Source organism: Theobroma cacao, chromosome 8 (genome assembly GCF_000208745.1).
Source record: "Theobroma cacao cultivar B97-61/B2 chromosome 8, Criollo_cocoa_genome_V2, whole genome shotgun sequence".
Taxonomy (NCBI): Eukaryota; Viridiplantae; Streptophyta; class Magnoliopsida; order Malvales; family Malvaceae; genus Theobroma; species Theobroma cacao.
In genome coordinates, this window is record NC_030857.1 from 3,319,968 (window position 1) to 3,338,614 (window position 18,647).

At 37.0% G+C, this 18,647-nt stretch overlaps 3 protein-coding genes across 3 annotated transcripts; 1 reads left to right on the forward strand and 2 right to left on the reverse strand.

The window, feature by feature from the left end:
- Nucleotides 184-10,049, forward strand: LOC18591807 (kinesin-like protein KIN-4C). The gene is made up of 28 exons (XM_018126190.1): nt 184-322; nt 469-622; nt 737-883; nt 1,003-1,155; nt 1,238-1,491; nt 1,812-1,990; nt 2,118-2,242; nt 2,697-2,733; nt 2,855-2,946; nt 3,042-3,158; nt 3,247-3,360; nt 3,458-3,541; nt 3,622-3,799; nt 4,268-4,368; nt 4,695-4,793; nt 4,884-4,997; nt 5,068-5,184; nt 5,291-5,371; nt 5,969-6,040; nt 6,121-6,214; nt 6,298-6,329; nt 6,471-6,556; nt 7,650-7,721; nt 7,840-8,067; nt 8,220-8,364; nt 8,527-8,622; nt 8,715-9,230; nt 9,391-10,049. Exons 2-28 carry the CDS (start codon nt 512-514, stop codon nt 9,739-9,741), a joined length of 3,795 nt encoding a protein of 1,264 aa, XP_017981679.1. The 5' UTR covers nt 184-322; nt 469-511; the 3' UTR covers nt 9,742-10,049.
- Nucleotides 10,316-14,021, reverse strand: LOC18591808 (argininosuccinate lyase, chloroplastic). Its single transcript, XM_007018166.2, has 6 exons — nt 13,555-14,021; nt 12,823-13,203; nt 12,083-12,231; nt 11,578-11,869; nt 11,156-11,320; nt 10,316-10,983 (listed from the first exon to the last, which is right to left on the reverse strand). Exons 1-6 carry the CDS (start codon nt 13,873-13,875, stop codon nt 10,720-10,722), a joined length of 1,572 nt encoding a protein of 523 aa, XP_007018228.1. The 5' UTR covers nt 13,876-14,021; the 3' UTR covers nt 10,316-10,719.
- On the reverse strand, nt 14,381-18,280 carry LOC18591809 (protein NETWORKED 2A). The gene is made up of 2 exons (XM_007018167.2): nt 17,890-18,280; nt 14,381-17,356 (listed from the first exon to the last, which is right to left on the reverse strand). Exons 1-2 carry the CDS (start codon nt 17,981-17,983, stop codon nt 14,520-14,522), a joined length of 2,931 nt encoding a protein of 976 aa, XP_007018229.2. The 5' UTR covers nt 17,984-18,280; the 3' UTR covers nt 14,381-14,519.

Consider the following 18,647-nt stretch of genomic DNA (forward strand, 5'->3'; position numbering starts at 1 on the left):
AGACCAAGGGCCAAGCTAACCACTCCTTCAGGCTTACAGGCAACCGCCCAATTTTAAGCCAAGGCTGTTTGGATGACGTTGCCTTATTTAAACAATCACGTGAAGGTCACGTGACCTCACCTCTCTATCTCTCATCAACATTTTGAATTCGGACCTGAGCGCCTTTTCTCAAATCCAGTTCAATTATTAAATGCTTAAAAAATTGCCCCCATTGTCCTCGATCGTTCAAATTCCCTGTCCCTCCTTTGTCTCTTCTAAAATTCAAATTCTAACGTCTAAGGATCCGAAAAGCAAAAAAAAAAAAAAACTCCATCTCCTTCAGGTATTCCCCTCTGAAATTAATCTTTTTGTCTTCATTTTCGTTTCGCATAATCTCCTCAGCTCAAGGATTTCATATCTGATGCATTTGATTTTGAGTGATTTAAAAGATGTTTTGATGGTTTGATTATTTTCTTTTTCTTGATTTAGGGTTTTAGGTATCGTTTTAGATTTGGATCGCATCATATAGGAGATGGAGAACACGGAGTCCGTAAGAGTCGCCGTTAATATTCGACCGCTGATTACTACAGAGCTTCTCAATGGATGCACAGATTGCATCACCGTTGTTCCTGGCGAACCTCAGGTATTGTTATTTTTTAAAATTTTCCGTGAATTTTTATTTTGAAATGAATATAGATGTTGATTTCTTAGCTTGATAGAGATTCTTTTTTAATTTTTTTTATTGTTACAATTACAGGTTCAGATTGGGTCACATGCTTTTACCTATGATTATGTTTATGGGGGAGGGGGATCGCCATCTTCAGTGATTTATGATGATTGCGTTGCTCCCCTTGTTGATGCAATTTTTCATGGTTATAATGCTACTGTACTTGCATATGGTCAGGTTAGTTTTATTATGTTCTAGTGAGTTCTTATTTTTCCTTTTAAATTATTAATTTCCTTTTATTTTTTATAAATTTTTATAATCGACTAACTATGTTATTATATTTTTGTGTCTTTAAGACTGGGTCTGGTAAAACATATACTATGGGAACCAACTATACTGGGGAAGGAGGTAATGGTGGCATTATTCCTAAGGTTATGGAAACTATATTTAAACGAGTCGAGGCAACGAAACACTCCACGGAATTTTTGATAAGAGTATCATTTATTGAGGTAATTTAGTTTGATGAAAATAAATACTTATTTTTCTTAGTGATCAGGTAATGTGCTTATATATGTTATTCGGAATTGACAGATTTTTAAGGAAGAAGTGTTCGACTTACTTGACTCAAATCCAGCTGCTTTGTCTAAAGTTGAAGGGGCGTCTCTTGCAAAGCCCACAGCTCCTGGAAGACTTCCAATTCAAATTAGAGAAACAGTAAATGGAGGGATAACACTTGCTGGGGTGACTGAGGCAGAAGTTGCGATGAAAGAAGAGATGGCATCTTACTTGTTACGAGGTTCTTTATCTCGAGCTACAGGGAGTACCAATATGAATAGCCAATCAAGGTGAGCTTTTTTTGAAGCTATATGTTTTAGCAGTCGTTGCCTTTTGTTTTTTGTTTGCCACAATTAGTATTCTTTTTAAAATACTATGTTCATTTGTTATAAAAGCATTTTTTTTTGGAGTAATAAAAGATACAAACAAGTTGTTCAATTGGCTTTTGGGTTGCTTTACTTAATTTTTTAAATAAGGATAGAAAAATCTTCTGTTTACATGTTAAATGCAATAGATTTGTAAGGTTTACATAATTATTTATCATGTAATTCTCTTATATTATGTAAACTTGTGCTTATGTCAAGTGCAATGTTCATTACACCATTTCCAGTCGTTCACATGCCATCTTTACAATAACTGTGGAGCAAAAGAAGATTGCCAGCTGCCCAAACGGGGTAATCAATGATGACATCGGTGATGATATCTTATGTGCAAAGCTGCATTTGGTGGACCTTGCTGGATCAGAACGTGCAAAAAGAACAGGTGCTGATGGCATGCGCTTCAAAGAAGGTATTTTTTTGATTTTCTGATTTTCAAAGCCTCATGGACTAAAATAGTGATAAATTCTAATAGTAAGCCGCAAACATGAAACATTATGCTTTATGTTATCTAAAAATTTGATATTTTGTTGTTGCAGGTATTCATATAAATAAGGGTCTACTAGCTCTGGGGAATGTGATTAGTGCCTTAGGAGATGAGAAGAAGAGAAAAGAAGGAGGACATGTTCCATATCGTGATAGCAAGTTGACTCGCTTGTTACAGGCATGTTTTGACTTTCTGGATATTTATGAACAACCATTTCTATTAGTTGATTAATAGGATGCTTTCATTGCATTGAAGTAGACTATTCAGAAAAATTAGAACAGCATAAATCAAATTGCTATTGATCAGTTGTCAAGTTCTTTTAGGTTTAATACATTAAAATATATAATTAGTGTGCAATGCAGAGACTATTTGTTAAGCACTGAACCAATGAGAAGTGAGCTCATTACTTACTTCACATTTTAAAATGTAAAAACATTTATAGCTAGAAAATAGATGTCACCTACATCAGGCAAAAGGAGAACAAGTTCAGTATTCTTTTCTAAAACATTTACTTGGATGTGGTGATATTTATGTTTCTTTTGGGTTTGCAATTAAAATAGTTTTAAATGTATTGGCTATAGTTCTCCTTGTTTCGGAATTTAAGTTTGCTGATGGAGATTTAAATTCTCAGGATTCTCTTGGAGGAAACAGCAAAACAGTGATGATTGGTAACTTTTTATATATTTGAGAGAACCAAATAGTTGTGTTATTGTTATCATTTCTTGCACCCAAGTTTCTGCTATAAATATCTGAGTATGCATATGTATGATTTTCTATATCTTATTGAAGCTTGTGTTAGTCCGGCTGACACCAATGCTGAAGAAACCCTAAACACTTTGAAGTATGCCAATCGTGCTCGAAACATTCAGAACAAGGCAGTTGTAAGATACTTGTTTAGCATACTTGCAAGAAGTAAAGTTCTTCACGAAGCATTATAATTCTTGTTCTGACTACTTCATCCCTTATACTTGATTAGATAAACCGCGATCCAATGGCAGCTCAGTTGCAAAGAATGCGGAGCCAAATTGAGCAATTGCAAGCTGAACTTTTGTTTTATCGTGGTGATGGCAATGGGTCATTTGATGAACTTCAGGTTACTCTTTTGTATAGAGAAGTGCAAACACATTCTTTGACTTTCTTACCTTAGTTGCTTAAAATAAGGCCTTTTTTTGTGATTCCAGATTCTCAAGCATAAAGTATCTTTACTTGAAGCGAGCAATGCAGAGCTACAGCGGGAGCTTCATGAACGTAGACTCACTAGTGAACAATTAGCCCAACGTGCACTTGATGCTCAGGTGTTTTTCTATTTTTTTGTCTTCAATTGTTTAGGTTTTATAAAATTCCTTTTTACTGGTCAATGGCAACCAATCTCATGTGTATATAATATTTCAGGTTGAGAAAGACAAACTGATGATGCAAATTGAATCAGTTCGTAACGGTAAATCGTGGGATGAGATTGACTCTAATCAAAATCAGGTTAGGTCTTTGCCTAGTTAGTGAATCTAGCAGTTGATAAATATAATCTTTAATTGGCAAGTGCTTTTGCATTATTGCAGGATTTTGATTTGATGAAAACTTATGTGTTGAAAATTCAAGAGTTAGAAGGAGAATTGATACGTTTGAAAAGCTTAAACAGCTCAAAACGTAGTCGTTTTTCTGATTGTGCTGATTCTGATGATGATGGAACCTCAAAAAATTCATTATTTTCTTCTGGAAATGATTATTCATCTTCAGGTAAATTAGGATAGTGAACTCATTAACTATTTGATACCATGTTAGATGCTAACTCCTTTTGTTTGATAACATTTTTCTGTCTGTTGATTCTAAGATGTTTTAAATAGTTATTACAATTTTAGGAAAGTAAAATACATATAATTGTCAACTCTCCAAAGTTATTCTTAATAGCTCTCTATAATCTTTTGTCTTGCTTGCAAAATTTCATGTGCAGGTTTGTATAAGAACCTCATTAAGGACTAATTTTGATGCTTTTGATGCATTGATGCGCGTCACATCATATTGGCATCCTCGTGATTATTGTTTAGGGTGCATGTATAGTTAACTTAATTCTGATATGAGATGACGTCATTTAAGCCTTTTACATTTCTATCTTTTCATCTCTGTTAATCTTCCAATCTCTATTCAACTTTTTAAGATCTTATCATAGAACAATAGCAGATAAGAGTATTCTTTCTTCATATGCAGATGAGATTGAGGATAATGAAAAGGAGCTGGAGCATTCCTCTCTCCAAGAAAAATTGGACAAGGAACTTAAGGAATTGGACAAAAAACTTGAACAGAAAGAGGTATATGTTGCTTAGGTCATTAAGTGAAAATCTTAATTTGGCTACCCAGTGTCTTTTTTCATTTTACATTTCTGCTAGGGGTTCAAGAATATTTGTCAGTGAAACATTTACAGTCATTTTTAGTCTGTGGTGCCTGCCTCTATGGAGGCAGAACCATCAGAAGCTGGAAATAGTTATTACTACAACTTTTATGTGAAACAGTTGTTCAGATGTTTATGTTATCCTGCAAATGCAGCATCTTTATTTTCTGACCATCTGGTTTCACCTTTTTCTTTACTTGCTATTTCATTTTCTTTATTTTCCTAACTGCTTTTGATTTGTTTAAGGCTGAAATGAAGCATTTTTCAAGTGCTGACACCTCAGTTCTAAAACAACATTATGAGAAGAAAGTTAATGAGTTAGAACAAGAAAAAAGGGTTCTGCAGGTTAGTCTCCTATTCAAAGCTTTTTTGTTATATTGTGATTAGTGTCATTCTAGTATATTAATTCATTTCTTTTAATTTGTCAATTGACAGAAAGAAATTGAAGAGCTGAGACATAATCTTGCCAGCATATCTTCTACTTCTGATGACGGTGCTCAAAAGTTAAAGGAAGAATACCTTCAGAAGTTGAATGTCCTTGAGGCACAGGTGAGTTTTGAATTTTCTTGCTCCTGTCAACAACAGCTATCAGAGTCTAGATTAATATTCTGCTTTGCAGGTTGCGGAGTTGAAGAAGAAGCAAGATGCTCAAGCTCAACTTTTGAGACAAAAACAGAAAAGTGATGAGGCAGCAAGGCGACTCCAGGATGAGATTCAGAGAATCAAATCTCAGAAGGTGAATCCCACATTCTCCAATTTTCATCTTAAAAACTGCAATTGGTTTTGCAAAATAGGGATTGGATTCTTGCTTACCATACCAATGCAAATGTCCATTTTTTTAGGTTCAACTGCAACATAAGATCAAGCAAGAATCTGAGCAATTTAGGTTATGGAAAGCATCACGAGAGAAAGAGGTGCTTCAGGTACAAGCAAATATAAGATTAAATGCATGGTTTTGTTATGTAATAGATATTTTTTATTTGCAATACCTCTTTAAGGTCTACACAGGCTATGTCATGAATTTTTGGCATTTGGTGTCAGGCATACGATCTGAATAGTAATCATTTGATAATTGATAATAGTCGATAAGTGTTGTTGTGACTCTGATACCAGATTATACTCCACTTTGCCAAGTCATATTAGTTTGAAATCTAAAATATTGGTATCACTTGAGCAGTAAGAGTGGGATGGCGTACGGGTAGAGATCTAAGGTTCAAGCCATACCGCTCCCTCTTGTACCAAAAGAAATCTAAAATAGTTCTTCTGTAATAGTAGCTGCTATCAAATGTATAAGAAAGGGAATGCATTTGTTACTTGTTTCATAGAAAGGCATAAATGCGATCAAATGACTTGTCGTTAGCAGAAATTTAGTGTTATTACTTGTTACGTAGAAAGGCATAAATGTGAATTCAAATGAGTGTGATTTCTTTTTTCAAAATTCGAGAGTTGTATAGTTTAGATAATTTTAGCAACAAAATGTTTTGTTAACGCATATATCGTCTTTTTTTCTTGATAACTAGCTTAAGAAAGAGGGAAGGAGAAATGAGTATGAGATGCACAAGCTCTTAGCTCTGAATCAGAGGCAAAAAATGGTAATTTTTATTTTTACATGGAATGCTTTGATCTTCCTTAATCTAAGGAACTGTTCTCACTCTTGGCATATGCATCTTAGGTTTTGCAAAGAAAGACTGAAGAGGCTGCTATGGCTACGAAAAGGCTAAAGGAGCTTCTAGAATCTCGAAAAGCTTCAACACGTGAAGCTTCCAGTTAGGAGCTCTTTTGTGTCATGCAGTTTTTCTTGTTTTTTTTGTAATTATAACTCAATGATAATATTATCTTTGATATGCAGGTGCTGGAAATGGCAATGGTGCTGGATTTCAGGTATTTACAAGTGCAAAAAGATTAACTAGTTTGTTTTGGAATTGCATAGACCAAATAGTTTTGATCTAATATCCTTTTTGAATTGCCATGATAGGGGCTATGTTTTCAATTTTTTTATTCATTTATATTTTTCTTTTGAAGGCAATAATGCAGACAATTGAGCATGAACTTGAGGTCACAGTAAGGGTACATGAAGTACGCTCTGAATATGAACGACAAATGGAAGAGTGAGTCCTCTTTATTTATTTCATATCCAGCTCCCTTACTTCTGCACCATTTCTAGCTATAATACTTAGCTTTGGTCAGAATTTGGTTTGAACTTTCATTTTATCTAATTTATGATTTATCTTTAGCATTCTTGGACACTGTTTGAAGAGTACTAATTTAAATCTAGGAGTCTGAGTGAATGCCTTTAATCTTCTCTCTCTCTCTCTTTTGTTTTAGTTATGGTCAACATTGGTCATTCAGTGTAGTATTTTAGATATGCCGGTTTGACTGGCTTGATGATTCAATTCTCTGTGATGTTTGAATGCTTGTTAAACATGATCTTTTACATTTGTGTGTTGTTTCATAATCTGGTTTCATGTGCATTCTGTCAGAGCTGCAACAAGTTTTTTGGTTTCTGCATTAATCACTCTCTCATAATTAAAAAAATTAGATATACTACTTAAGATATTTGTCAATAGCTTTGTTAAGGTGTTTGAACTTTTCATTATTTTGTTTTTGTTTGCTAATTGTAGCTAAAAAGAAAATTTTGTTTAAACTAGATCTGACGTTAGACTTAGAAGTTGAGGAGAATGTTTTGTGGTTCCAGCCTAGTGTGAAAATAGGCAGGATTTACTTCTACTAGGTTTTATGAGTAACTTGAGTTGTATGCTTAAGGTATTAGTCCTAACTTCAGTTTGCTTATTTTGGTCTTTGAATTTTTGGTCTCTTTAATCTCTTTTAAACTAGATTGTGCATTGACTAGGGATGCCGATGAGCTCCCCTCGTCCAAGGGAAAAAATGGGGAAGAAAGGACTGTTTCTCATGCTAAAAAGGATAGGCCAGATCTCATAATGCTATGGTTTGGGAGAACTCTTTTGTAGTTGTTTAGTTGTTCTTTTCTTTTTCTTTTTTTTTTTAATTTCTCCTTCTCTCTAGCTCTTCGTTTTTGTAGAGGATGGCAGAGGAAGTTTGATTACGTAATGGCATTTGGGTTAAGAATCTATTAATTTCTACTGTATAAGATTCCAACTATGAAGTGGAAGCTTTCTTGTGATGCTCTTATTATAATGTTGTCATTGAATATATTCAAATAATGTTCTGTTTGTACAATAGGAGGGCTAGGATGGCCAAGGAGGTTGCGAGATTGAAGGAAGAAGCTGAGATGCTTAAGCAGAGTGATTTAAGGTTAAATTTTTTGATGTTGTATATGCTGTTCATTATGTCAAATCATTTTCTCTTTTTCCTCCATGTTATTATGTAAACCAATGATCAAATACTTTTCCATTAATGCTACCAAATGCAGTGATTGTCCAGAGACAATGTCACCAGGTGCAAGAAACTCAAGAATTTTTGCTCTAGAAAACATGCTTGCTGCTACTTCTAGCACTCTGGTCTCTATGGCCTCACAACTATCTGAAGCAGAAGAGCGTGAACGTATTTTTAGTGGCAGAGGACGTTGGAACCAAGTTCGGTCTCTTGCTGATGCAAAAAATATTATGAATTATCTATTCAATTTAGCGTCATCCTCAAGGTAATGCATCTATCAAACCAAAAAAGTGCATGCTATTGCCTTTTTAACTAATTGATTTGCTGCAACTTTTTGTTTTTGTATCATGGTTGTTGCATCATGGGTCTGACTTTCTATTTGCTTCAATATATTTACTTGTTGACCTTTTTATGAAGGTGCTCAGTGCGAGATCAGGAAGTTCATTGCAGAGAAAAGGATGCAGAAATAAGAGATCTAAAGGAAAAGGTGGTGAAACTTAGTAGTTTGGCTAGACAACTTGAGATACAAAAGGCAGATCTTGTCCATCAAGTTAAAGTGATGGTTAGTTCATTATTTATATTAATGTTCAATCTAACTTTAAGTGGTAAGGCATCACATGATATGTATCAGCTTATTATTAACAGTTCTCTGTTCAATTTTTTCCTTTAATGTCTGTTAAGCTTTGGATCCTGACTGATTAGCTATATATGACCCTTGCAACAGAATGCAACCATGAAGCAATACTCCATGAAAGGAACCATGGATTCTGGCATCCCTGACTTAAATGGTGGAAGACATAAGTATGAGCTGCGGAAGCAGGTAAGTGCCACTCCCCTCCTCTATAGCTTAATTGTTACTGAAAGTAGAATGGTTTTGAATAACTACTTCCTGACTTGAAAAAATTATTATAGGAACACCGAAGCTCCATAATCTTTATGGAGGACATGGATACGTCTGAGTCAGAACATTCAGATATGGATGCAAGTGATGATGGTGAGTGGGTGCAGTCAGAAAAGAAGCCATTTAGGAGAAGAGCTTCTAGATCTAGAGGCCACTCAAGTGAAGGAATTCATCAACTAGTTGCCAACGACTCAGAAAACATTAAGGGGTGTACTGGTGAGGTTACAGGGAAAACTGATGGATTGTGCTGCACTTGCAGTAAGAAGTCTTGGTGCAAGACACCGAAATGCCAGTGTAGAGCAAATGGAAACTCTTGTGGACAGTCATGTGGTTGTTCTTCGGTCAGATGTTCCAATAGAGAAGCAGAGGCAAACATGCCAAGTGATGTTGGCACTAACGAAGAGCAAAGCCTTGTCGCTCAAGGGGCAATGCTACTCCAGAATGCATTGGAGGGTGAGAAGGCGGCTGAAACAAATGAGGATTGTGCTACAAAGAGAAAACCACTCACAGACATTGGAAACACATTGGTATCGTTTCTGGTCTTGTATGATATTTAAAACCATTCACAGAATGATTTACCCACCACATTTTTTATGTCCTATTTTAAATAATTTTATGCTCGGTTAGCATAATCCTCTCATTTTTCATTTGTCAAGCTCATGCAAAGTTGACTTATTTTTCTGACAGGATAAACCCAATGCACCAAAGCCTAATCGGAGAAAGAAATGGGGAAAATCAGTGATCCAGTTGGTTCCCGTTGCTCCACCAACTTCACAGCCAGAGAACGCCGCAGAGCCCCAAAAGACAGAAACGGCTGATCCTCCCAAAAGAACAGATAACTGTCCAAGCGAGTCCGACATCCCGTTGAAGTTACCAAGAGCAATGAGATCAGCTTCATCAAATGGCAACAAATTGCTGAGAGAAAGAAATGATGATCAACAGGATGAATCAACCAACAAGGAACAAGCTGTCCTTGCTCCTAGCAGTCCTATTCGGCCAACAAGAACAACAGATGAGAAAGAGAACTGCCGCCGATAACTTGGGAGTCCTTGACCATTCATCGGTAAAATATTCTTACCACAGTGTCACTAACCAGCTTTGACATGTATGTCATTTCCATGAAAAACCTTTGTTTCTTTTTTTTGTTGGATTTTATTTCCTTCTTAATCCTTTGGTTCTGTACAAGAGAAGTTGGATCCTTGAATGGAAGTGATGACTTGATGTTGTTTCACAGTTGATTAGGCTTGTCCTGTTTTATTAGTCCTCACCAGTGAGGAGTACTGTTATTGTTATTCACCGTTTGCTTAGCTTAATTGCACAATACATAAGTTGATTCTTTGAGATCATCCGAATCGTATTGCTTGGTTTTTTCCTAAGATTAATACCACTATTATGTTTGGATTAAGAAAATTGAAGGAAAAAATAAACTGAAAGGGGGAGAAATTATCGGAGTTTATTGTGCTTCACAAGGCTAGCAAATATTGCTTCAAGGAATATTTCTCTTTAGGCTTCATAATGCCGATAAGCACAAATATTGCTTTTCTTTTTATTTTTTTAAAAATAAAAATATTAAAAAAAAACAAATAATAAAGAGTAAATAACAAAATTATCATCCCAAAAAAGGTCAGTTGTCCAAGACAATTTGCAATTTATGTAATTTTAGTTGGGGAATTAAACCCAAAAGACTATAATCATACATTGATTGGAGTAACATTCCAGCAAAAGGTCCTACAAGTTTGAAATGAAACTAGGGAAAATCAAAACCATTATCACTGTTCTTTGGTCTAATGTCTGATCAATAGTAATGATTGCAATTTCACTCATTAACGGCATGTTTCATCTTTGATGCCAACAGCATCATCATGTCTCCAGATTCGATGGCATGTTTCATCTTTGATGCCAACAGCATCATCATGTCTCCAGATTCGATGCCATGATCACCGCTTGAGTCCTAAACAGAGGCTTCAGATTATAGCAAAGCTCTCGAGCAGAAATGGCTCATCTCTAGCACATGTATCATTGAGGTCTTGTTCTGTTGATTTCAAGTTTGGTAACCCAATAGTCAAGTTGATCAGCTACACATGCTGAACCTGTGGAACCATACGAACTGAATTTCTTGACTGCGTTTTCTACCCCAAGAAACTCATACACATCGTGATCAAATACAGGATTTAGGCTTCTCAACTCATCTAGACTTAGGTCCTGAAGCTGGCAGTTCTTGGCAACACATAACGCAACCGACCGTCCAACTATATCATGAGAAGTTCTGAATGGTATCCCCTGCAGAGGTAAAAAATGGGCACATATTTTATATTATTGAAAAAGAAAGTGGGGAAAAAAGAAAAAGAAACAGAAATCAAATCAGTTATATTAAGAAAGCAACTGCGGCAACACCTTTACAATCAAAAGGAAAAAAGAAAAAAAAGAAATCAACAAATACAAAGTGACTTGCCTTTTTAACTAGATAATCAGCAAGTGTTGTGGCATCAAGATAACCTGCTGGTAAAGCCTTCTGTATTCTTTCCTCATTGAAAGCAATATTTTGAGCAAACTCTGCTGACACTTCAAGCATGCCTATAATGGTCTTGACGCTATCAAACATAGGTTCTTTATCTTCCTATTTCAGTAGGCAAAAGAAAAGAAAAGAGAATGCCTCTGTAAGCACTCCAAAAATGTAAGGAAAATCCAAGAAAAAAGCTGAAATAGATAAGGGCTCAAACAGCCGTTGGCACCAGTGCACAAGGACGATCAAAATGAACACCAACATAGAACCATAAGATTTATAACATCAAAGGATGGTCCAGTGTTCATGGAGTCCATAAAATGGATATACTTAAATAACCACATTATTAAGTGAGTAAAAGAAGCTTCTACCTGCAAATCCCGATTATACGCAAGAGGAAGTCCTTTGCACAATGTGAGAAGGGTAACCAGGTCTCCAATCACTCTAGCAGACTTTCCTCGAACAAGCTCCATTGGATCTGGATTTTTCTTTTGAGGCATTATGCTACTTCCAGTGGAAACAGAGTCACTTGGTGTGATGAATCCAAACTCCTCTGAAGCCCACAATACCCATTCTTCACCCAGCCGAGAAAGATGAATCGCTATGATGGAATTAGCAGAAAGAAACTCTAGGACAAAATCTCGATCTGAAACTGCATCAATACTATTCAAAAATAGTGAAAAACAACTATGTTAAAAGCAACCTGATATCAAGATGTCATGGAACAACAAAATTAAGATGGAGATCTAGGCTTTACAACCTCCTATGGAAGGGGTAACAAACTTTCGTGCTATAAGGCATAAACAGAGACAAGTCGTACAATGGTCATGTGTGACATTCCAGAAACTGAAGTATGATGACTGTGTCAGTACATACCTGTTCCTCATGGGAGCACTGAATCCCAAAGCATCAGAAGTCCAAAACCTATCAATGGGTAGGCCAGTGCCAGCCAGTGCACATGCACCTAGTGGGCAGAAATTCAACCTAGCTCTGCAATCTAGTAAACGGCCAGCATCACGGTCAAGCTGCAGTAAAAAAGGCCGAGTTAGTAAATCTAGAGGCAGAATGATAAAAGATACAAGACAGTTTTGTACACCTAACAAGAGAATTCGTTCTCATGCAAGCTAAGACACCATTATGTAAATATAGAAATTTGGATTTACTATCCGCAATATATAGGAAATTATTTTTCTTTCTTTTATAGAAAAAGGGCTGGGTTGTCCTGGTGATAGAACCATAATTGATTTGTGCACAAGTTTATGAGCACATCTTATCATATAGATTCTAATATTCAGACTTCTAACACTATGTTGACTTGATCATAATTGCTAACCATTTACAATTTCAATCTTTAGGTTTACCCAGGTTCCATTATTTCCTCCTTTTATTTACTCTTCAAGAGCCTAGCTAGCTACCATCAATGTGTTTTTTCTTCCAATTTTAGTCCTTTTTCTCTTATAAAAGTTCAATTAGATAAGCTTCCTTTTAAGTTATAACCATATGAGAAGTTCAAAATTTTCTGATCAATCAATATGGCAACCACTTTGTTTTGCCAAACAGATATATAGATGTTCAATTTTTATTCTACAATAATGTATAAATGAAACGATTCAAACCTGTTCCACATATGCTAAGAGAAGATGTTGCAATAAAACAGGTTGCGCTCTCTGCAAATGTGTATATCCAGGAATGATCAAACCCTCATTATTTAGAGCCAATTTCACCAAAGCAACCTGGAGATGTCTAATGCTAGCAATAATCCTGTCAATAGCATCACGGCACCAAAGGCGAAAATCAGTTAAAACTTGATCATTTCTGCTTCGAGCAGTGTGGAGCTTCTTTGCAGGCTCACCAACCATATCTGTTAGTGCTGCTTCAATGTTCATGTGCACATCCTCCCTATCAGTTCTCCACACAAATTCACCAGCTTCAATGCGTCTCTCTATCTCATCTAGGCCTTGCAAAATACTATCCCTATCACTTACACTAATCAACCCCTACAAGCAAAAATAAGAAAAATCATATCACAAATTTCTCACAGTTTTTATCACCCTGAATTTCCCCGAAGCCAAAGGGTAGTTACTATAATAAAAAATTAGTAATGTACAGCTACTTGTTTTTTGCTTGGTAAAGCAAACGGCACAAGAAGTGTTTTTGAATTAAAAAAAATGTTAGAATTGGTTTTGCATTTTAGTGCGTTGTTCAGTTTCAATTAATTAGCATAATTTTGCTCTTTAAAATCCTTTTAGGAAGTAAATTATGCACATTTCCGAAACCAACACACTCCTCCAAGACACTCTACAAACAGTAAATTGGAAGGGAAAATCTAAATAAGAAAACACACGAACCTGTTCAGCAAGCATAGACGCATGAGCTTTACTACCCATAATATCATGTTTATACAACTGTCTATCAAACGATATAGACTCAGTGAACTTCTCAACGATATCCGTCACACTCTCTTCGAATCTGCCACCCCACAACTTTGTCTCCTTGGGTTTAGTCTCGGTTTCAGAGGACTGGCCCATGGTGCACCACAATGGCTCGAACCTTGGCTTGGATCTATGCAGCAATGGGAGTATGGGTCTTGGGTTGGACACGGATTGGCTGGAGACGAAGGTCGATGGTGAAGAAAAAAATGGGGTTGGCGAAGAGAGTAATGATTCCATTATAGAAACGGCCAAAGAAAAAGCTGAGAAAAGAGTAGTCTTCCTCGTGCGGGGTTTGCGTTTGGTGTCGGCACTTCTTTGGCAGGGTTTTGGAAGCAACGGGCAGGGTACCCGTTAGGTTTTAGGTACCCGTACCCGAATCTTATTGTCTCTTAAAAGTACTATAAAAACCCGATTGAAATTTGACTTTTGCAACCTGAATTGTACCCGAATTCAATGGGTAATACCCGCTAATTACTGGTACCCGAACATTGTGAAAGAACAAGAAAACTGTAGAATGGCACTTGTATCACATTTCGGGCTTCTTTTGTTTTGCTTGATTTTTATTTTCCAGTGGGTTCCAAAAATCTATTAGACATGGAATTTCTAAAAGCTAGCCGGAACAGATCTAATCGTTGGGTTTGTGTTTGCCCGGAGTTTAGATTCGAGTCATGAACATCATTACGATGTCTGGTCTTGTTCCAGCCCAAGAAGGAAAGAATGAAGAGACATTGACAACAGATGAGAGGTAGATATTAGAAACATCTATAATCTGTTACTTTACATAAAATGGAATCCAAACCGGAATTAATCGAAAAGAAAAGAGAAATCTTCCATAAAGGGAACTAAGAAAATTAAGAAGGGAAAGGGGTAGAGGCAGGAGTTTATCGTGAGGGCTCGGTAGGTTCTGATAGGAAACTGAGCTGTTTCTGCAACGTTGGATGCCCGCATGCAAACATTGATGGTCCCTTTAGCTGCCTCTTGTTCTTTAGCTTGATTCCAAATAAGAAAGAACGCAGAGGGATTCTTGGCTTCCCTGTTCTCGACACGGGATTTTGAGCCGTTGATGCTGACAACCCAAGTTCCCTTTCCAAATTCGCCATTACTTTCTCAACTTCAAGCTTGAGTTGTCTCACACGATCAAAGCCTGCTTTCAATTCATCAGCAACCTTGTTGTTTTCCTGTTTCATGTTGAGAACCTCACCTTGAAACTTGGCAGCCTGATATCCACTGAGTTCAGTCTCTCCTGCATGGCCACTAGCATTGGTCACTCTTGCAATCTCTTCTTGGATGTTGCACAAGGAGGAATATCTACCTTGCACTTCGTCTTTCAAAACTGCATTGTTTTCCAACCATAATGTTAATTCAGTTTTTACTTCTCTCAAGTGAGAATAAATGGGCCGGGCTTCTGATTTGAGAGACTGCTGCTGCTTTCCACTTCCTTCTTGCTTCATTTTTCCTCTCAGTGTTGATAACTCTGCTTTCAAGTCCTGGACTGAAGTTTGGTATTTTTGTATCTGATGAAAAGATGTGCTGAACCTCAACCAGAACTCTAGGTTTTCCTCCAGCAAGTCATCAATATCTGATCGGATTTTTTCCTCTACGGTTAAAACATGACGAGATTGGCTTACAGTTTTTACCTGCATAAGAATTTCTCCCATTGTCTTGGGAGATTCTTCGAATCTTCCATGTGCAGTTGCTTCGACTACTTTTTCATCGGATTCAACTTTCCCCTGACCTACGGCTACTGGCGATGCCTGAATAGATTCGGTCAAGGTAGATTCTTGGCTTGCGCTTAGACGGGGTCCTTCAAGTTCGACCAAGTTCCCATCCTTGTTTTCATCTGGAAAGCTCATTTTTTGACGTAAAGATTGAATCTCTCCATCTCTGGAGGCCACAGCATTCTTCAGTTCCCTTATCTGCAATGCCAATTCAAAGAAACCGTCGCGGTTTTTCTTCTCTACGTCATTAAGCTTGTTTCTTACATCCTTATAATTCCGAAGAACAGAAGAGTACTCGTCTAGTAAAATCTTTTCTCTGTCATCCAGTCCATTCAAGTACAGCTGCCTCCAGTTTGGTTGGTCTTCTTCTTCATCGGTCCCTAGTTCCTCAATCTCAGTATCAGGGATACTGCTTGCTGTCTCGGAGAAATATTTCTTCTCGGCTTTGTCTTCTTCCATTGGTTCCAGAGCCTTTCTCGAATCAACGTCAAACTTACTGCCTGATTCAGAATCAGCATAGTTTTCTCCTTCAGCCGAAAAATCTCTTTCCTTTCCTTCCATTTCAATTCCTGTGTCTTTTAAGGCTGAACTATCATAAGGAGCCAACTCAATTTCATGGTCTTCCATTCCCCTGTCAGCTATGGCATCCGTTCCAGTTTTTACTTCTTGGGAGAGTCCTGTATTTTCAACCTCCTCATCCATCTTCACGCCTTGTAACTTCATAGACAAATGACCAATGTTACAACTTGCCTCGGTAAAATGAGTTTTGAGACTGTTATTTTGTGCTACAACAGTTTTTACAAGATCTTTAACTCTACTTAATTCCCGCTCCAATTCATTCATCCTGTTTTTCATGATGTCTGAGCCTTCAATCAGAGCTTCCTTGTCTTCTTCCAGGCTCTTAACGTGGGCCTGGAGCTCATCTGTTTCTGATCTTAATCTCATTACCAAAGCATTTTCAGAAAAGACTGCAGTTTCCAAATTAACAACTCTCTGCACAAGGTCATCAATTTTCTCTGCAAGCTGTGAAACTGTGAGAGAGCCATTTGAGCTTACTTCAAGCTGCTCTTCGATCTCCTTTCGCAACGCTTCCAAATCTTGTCTCTCTTTTTCCTCACTTTTAATATCGTAGACCATGTTATCAAACTCCGTAGTTGGACTCACGTACTTATGCTTCTCTTGCTGATTTGTTTGTGGGAAGTTAAATTTATTCCTGAGAGCTTCAAACTTCTGATTTACCTTCTTAATCCTTCTGGATTCTACTCTTGCCTCTTCAGTTGACTGCTCATGTTTTTCTTTCAACTTAGCCAAGGTCTCTTGGCATGACTTAAGAGCTCTAGCTGCCATCAGAGCCCTAGCTTCATTGTCATCAATAACGGAGCCAATGCCAAACTCATCCTGTAAATTGCAAACTCTCTTTTGCTTTTCAGTTATCTGGTGTTCAATTTCATAGAATTTTTTATATCCGTGTTCATAGGAGCTTTTTACAAACTCCCTTTCAGTTTGCAATTCTAAAACTTCCTTCTGAAGATTGTCTATTTCATCTAGTGCCTCATTTTTGCTCAGCCCTGAACTTGGAAATGCAGCAGCTTTAGCAGAACTAGAAGCTCTCTTGAGTTGTCCCTTTCTCAACAACAACACAGACTGGCTCCTGAAATCTTTCTTCAGAAATGGAGCTTTTGGAACGCTTGGTTTTGGGACACTTGGTTTGTCAGCACAGGGGGAAGAAGTTGATGTTTGGCTAACATTTTCTTCATCTTCTTCATCCATGGCAAATGGAACTTGTTCAGGGAAGACAGAGGCAATGGTGCGGTTGGCACTTTGCAGGTCTTTTGATAAGTGATCATATCTTTCAGCTAAAGCTCGGTATGCTCGATAAGATTCTTCCACGATGCTTACAAGTTCTGGTCTCCTCCTGTAATACATTTCTGCCCTCTGTGCAAAGGAGTCTCCATCGTCGTCAATGATTGTGAGCATGCTACTCACCTTCTCCTCCATATCTGTGATTTTCAAGTGTCCATGTTAGCAATCACTCATCTTAAGATGAAATGCATCTGTTAGCTGTTAACAATAAGATAATCAATGTTGTGGAACATTCACGAACTAGAATTAGCTGAACAGAAATGGATCATGGATGTCTTTGAAATGGTAGCACATTATACTTTCAACAATGTAATTTTTCTCTAATGCCAAGACATAAAAGAAGTCACCCTCTGGTTGTCCTATATCATTATAAGTTATCTGCCTCATCTTCTTTGACATTTTCCCTTTCAGCCATATAATTTCATTTCTTAGAATTAGCTATTTCAGAAACATCTTATACCCAAAAAAAAGGAAAACAGTATGGAGAAAAATCAGGCGTGTTTTGATATTGCCTTATTCTAACAAAATAAAGAAAATGCAAGCAACCATGCAATGGCAAAGAATTGAAAATCATGGGGTAGACAGAACCAGTTATGGATCACTCAAATAACTAGATTTCTATGATGATCCCATAAGTTGAGCCCAGATTTGAATATATGAGAATGCTTACCTTGAAGGTTCTGTTCCAGCCATTTTGACTGCTTTGTCCTAATGTGGCTTGCCCACCACCATGAATATGCGTTGCTTGCTGCTCTCTGCAACATTATTTATTTGGCTGCTATCTGTCTCTCCCTCTATATGGAAGGAAAAGAAGAAGAGATTCCATGCATTAACGTTGATGCATTCATGATCATGAAGAATCAATGCTGATGAGTAGAGAGAAACATAGCTTGGTGAAATTTCCACCAAATGGGGTAGAGATGGAGGGGAGGATAGCTCGCCCGGATTATGTGTTGAATCCTTTGACAGGCTCAATTATAGGATGTCCATATGGCACTATGCCAGTGTCCTTGCTCTGCCAGCTTGGCTACCTATAATAAGCAAGCCATCTTTCTCTTTTCAGTTTCATTCAGTTACCCCTTTTTTTCTTGTGTCATTCTTATCTTTGAACACTTGACACAATTTACTTATATACTAAATTTCTGCATATTATAGTTTGATGTTCTATTTCTTTGTATGATAAACTTAGTGACCATAAAAAAGGCAAAAAAATTATTTACTTCACAAATTTATCAATTTTGATTATTCCGTGCATTGCGCGAGGTCTAGTCTAGTTTCTATGTAATGATAATAACAACCATAGAAACAAAAATTAATAGCTACATCCGTTTTACTTTCTTGTTCTGTTTGCATATTATTCTTTCGTTGGATGGAACTGCAAGAACAGATTACAGAGACATGCCAATTCATAGAGCTTTTGGATGGAAA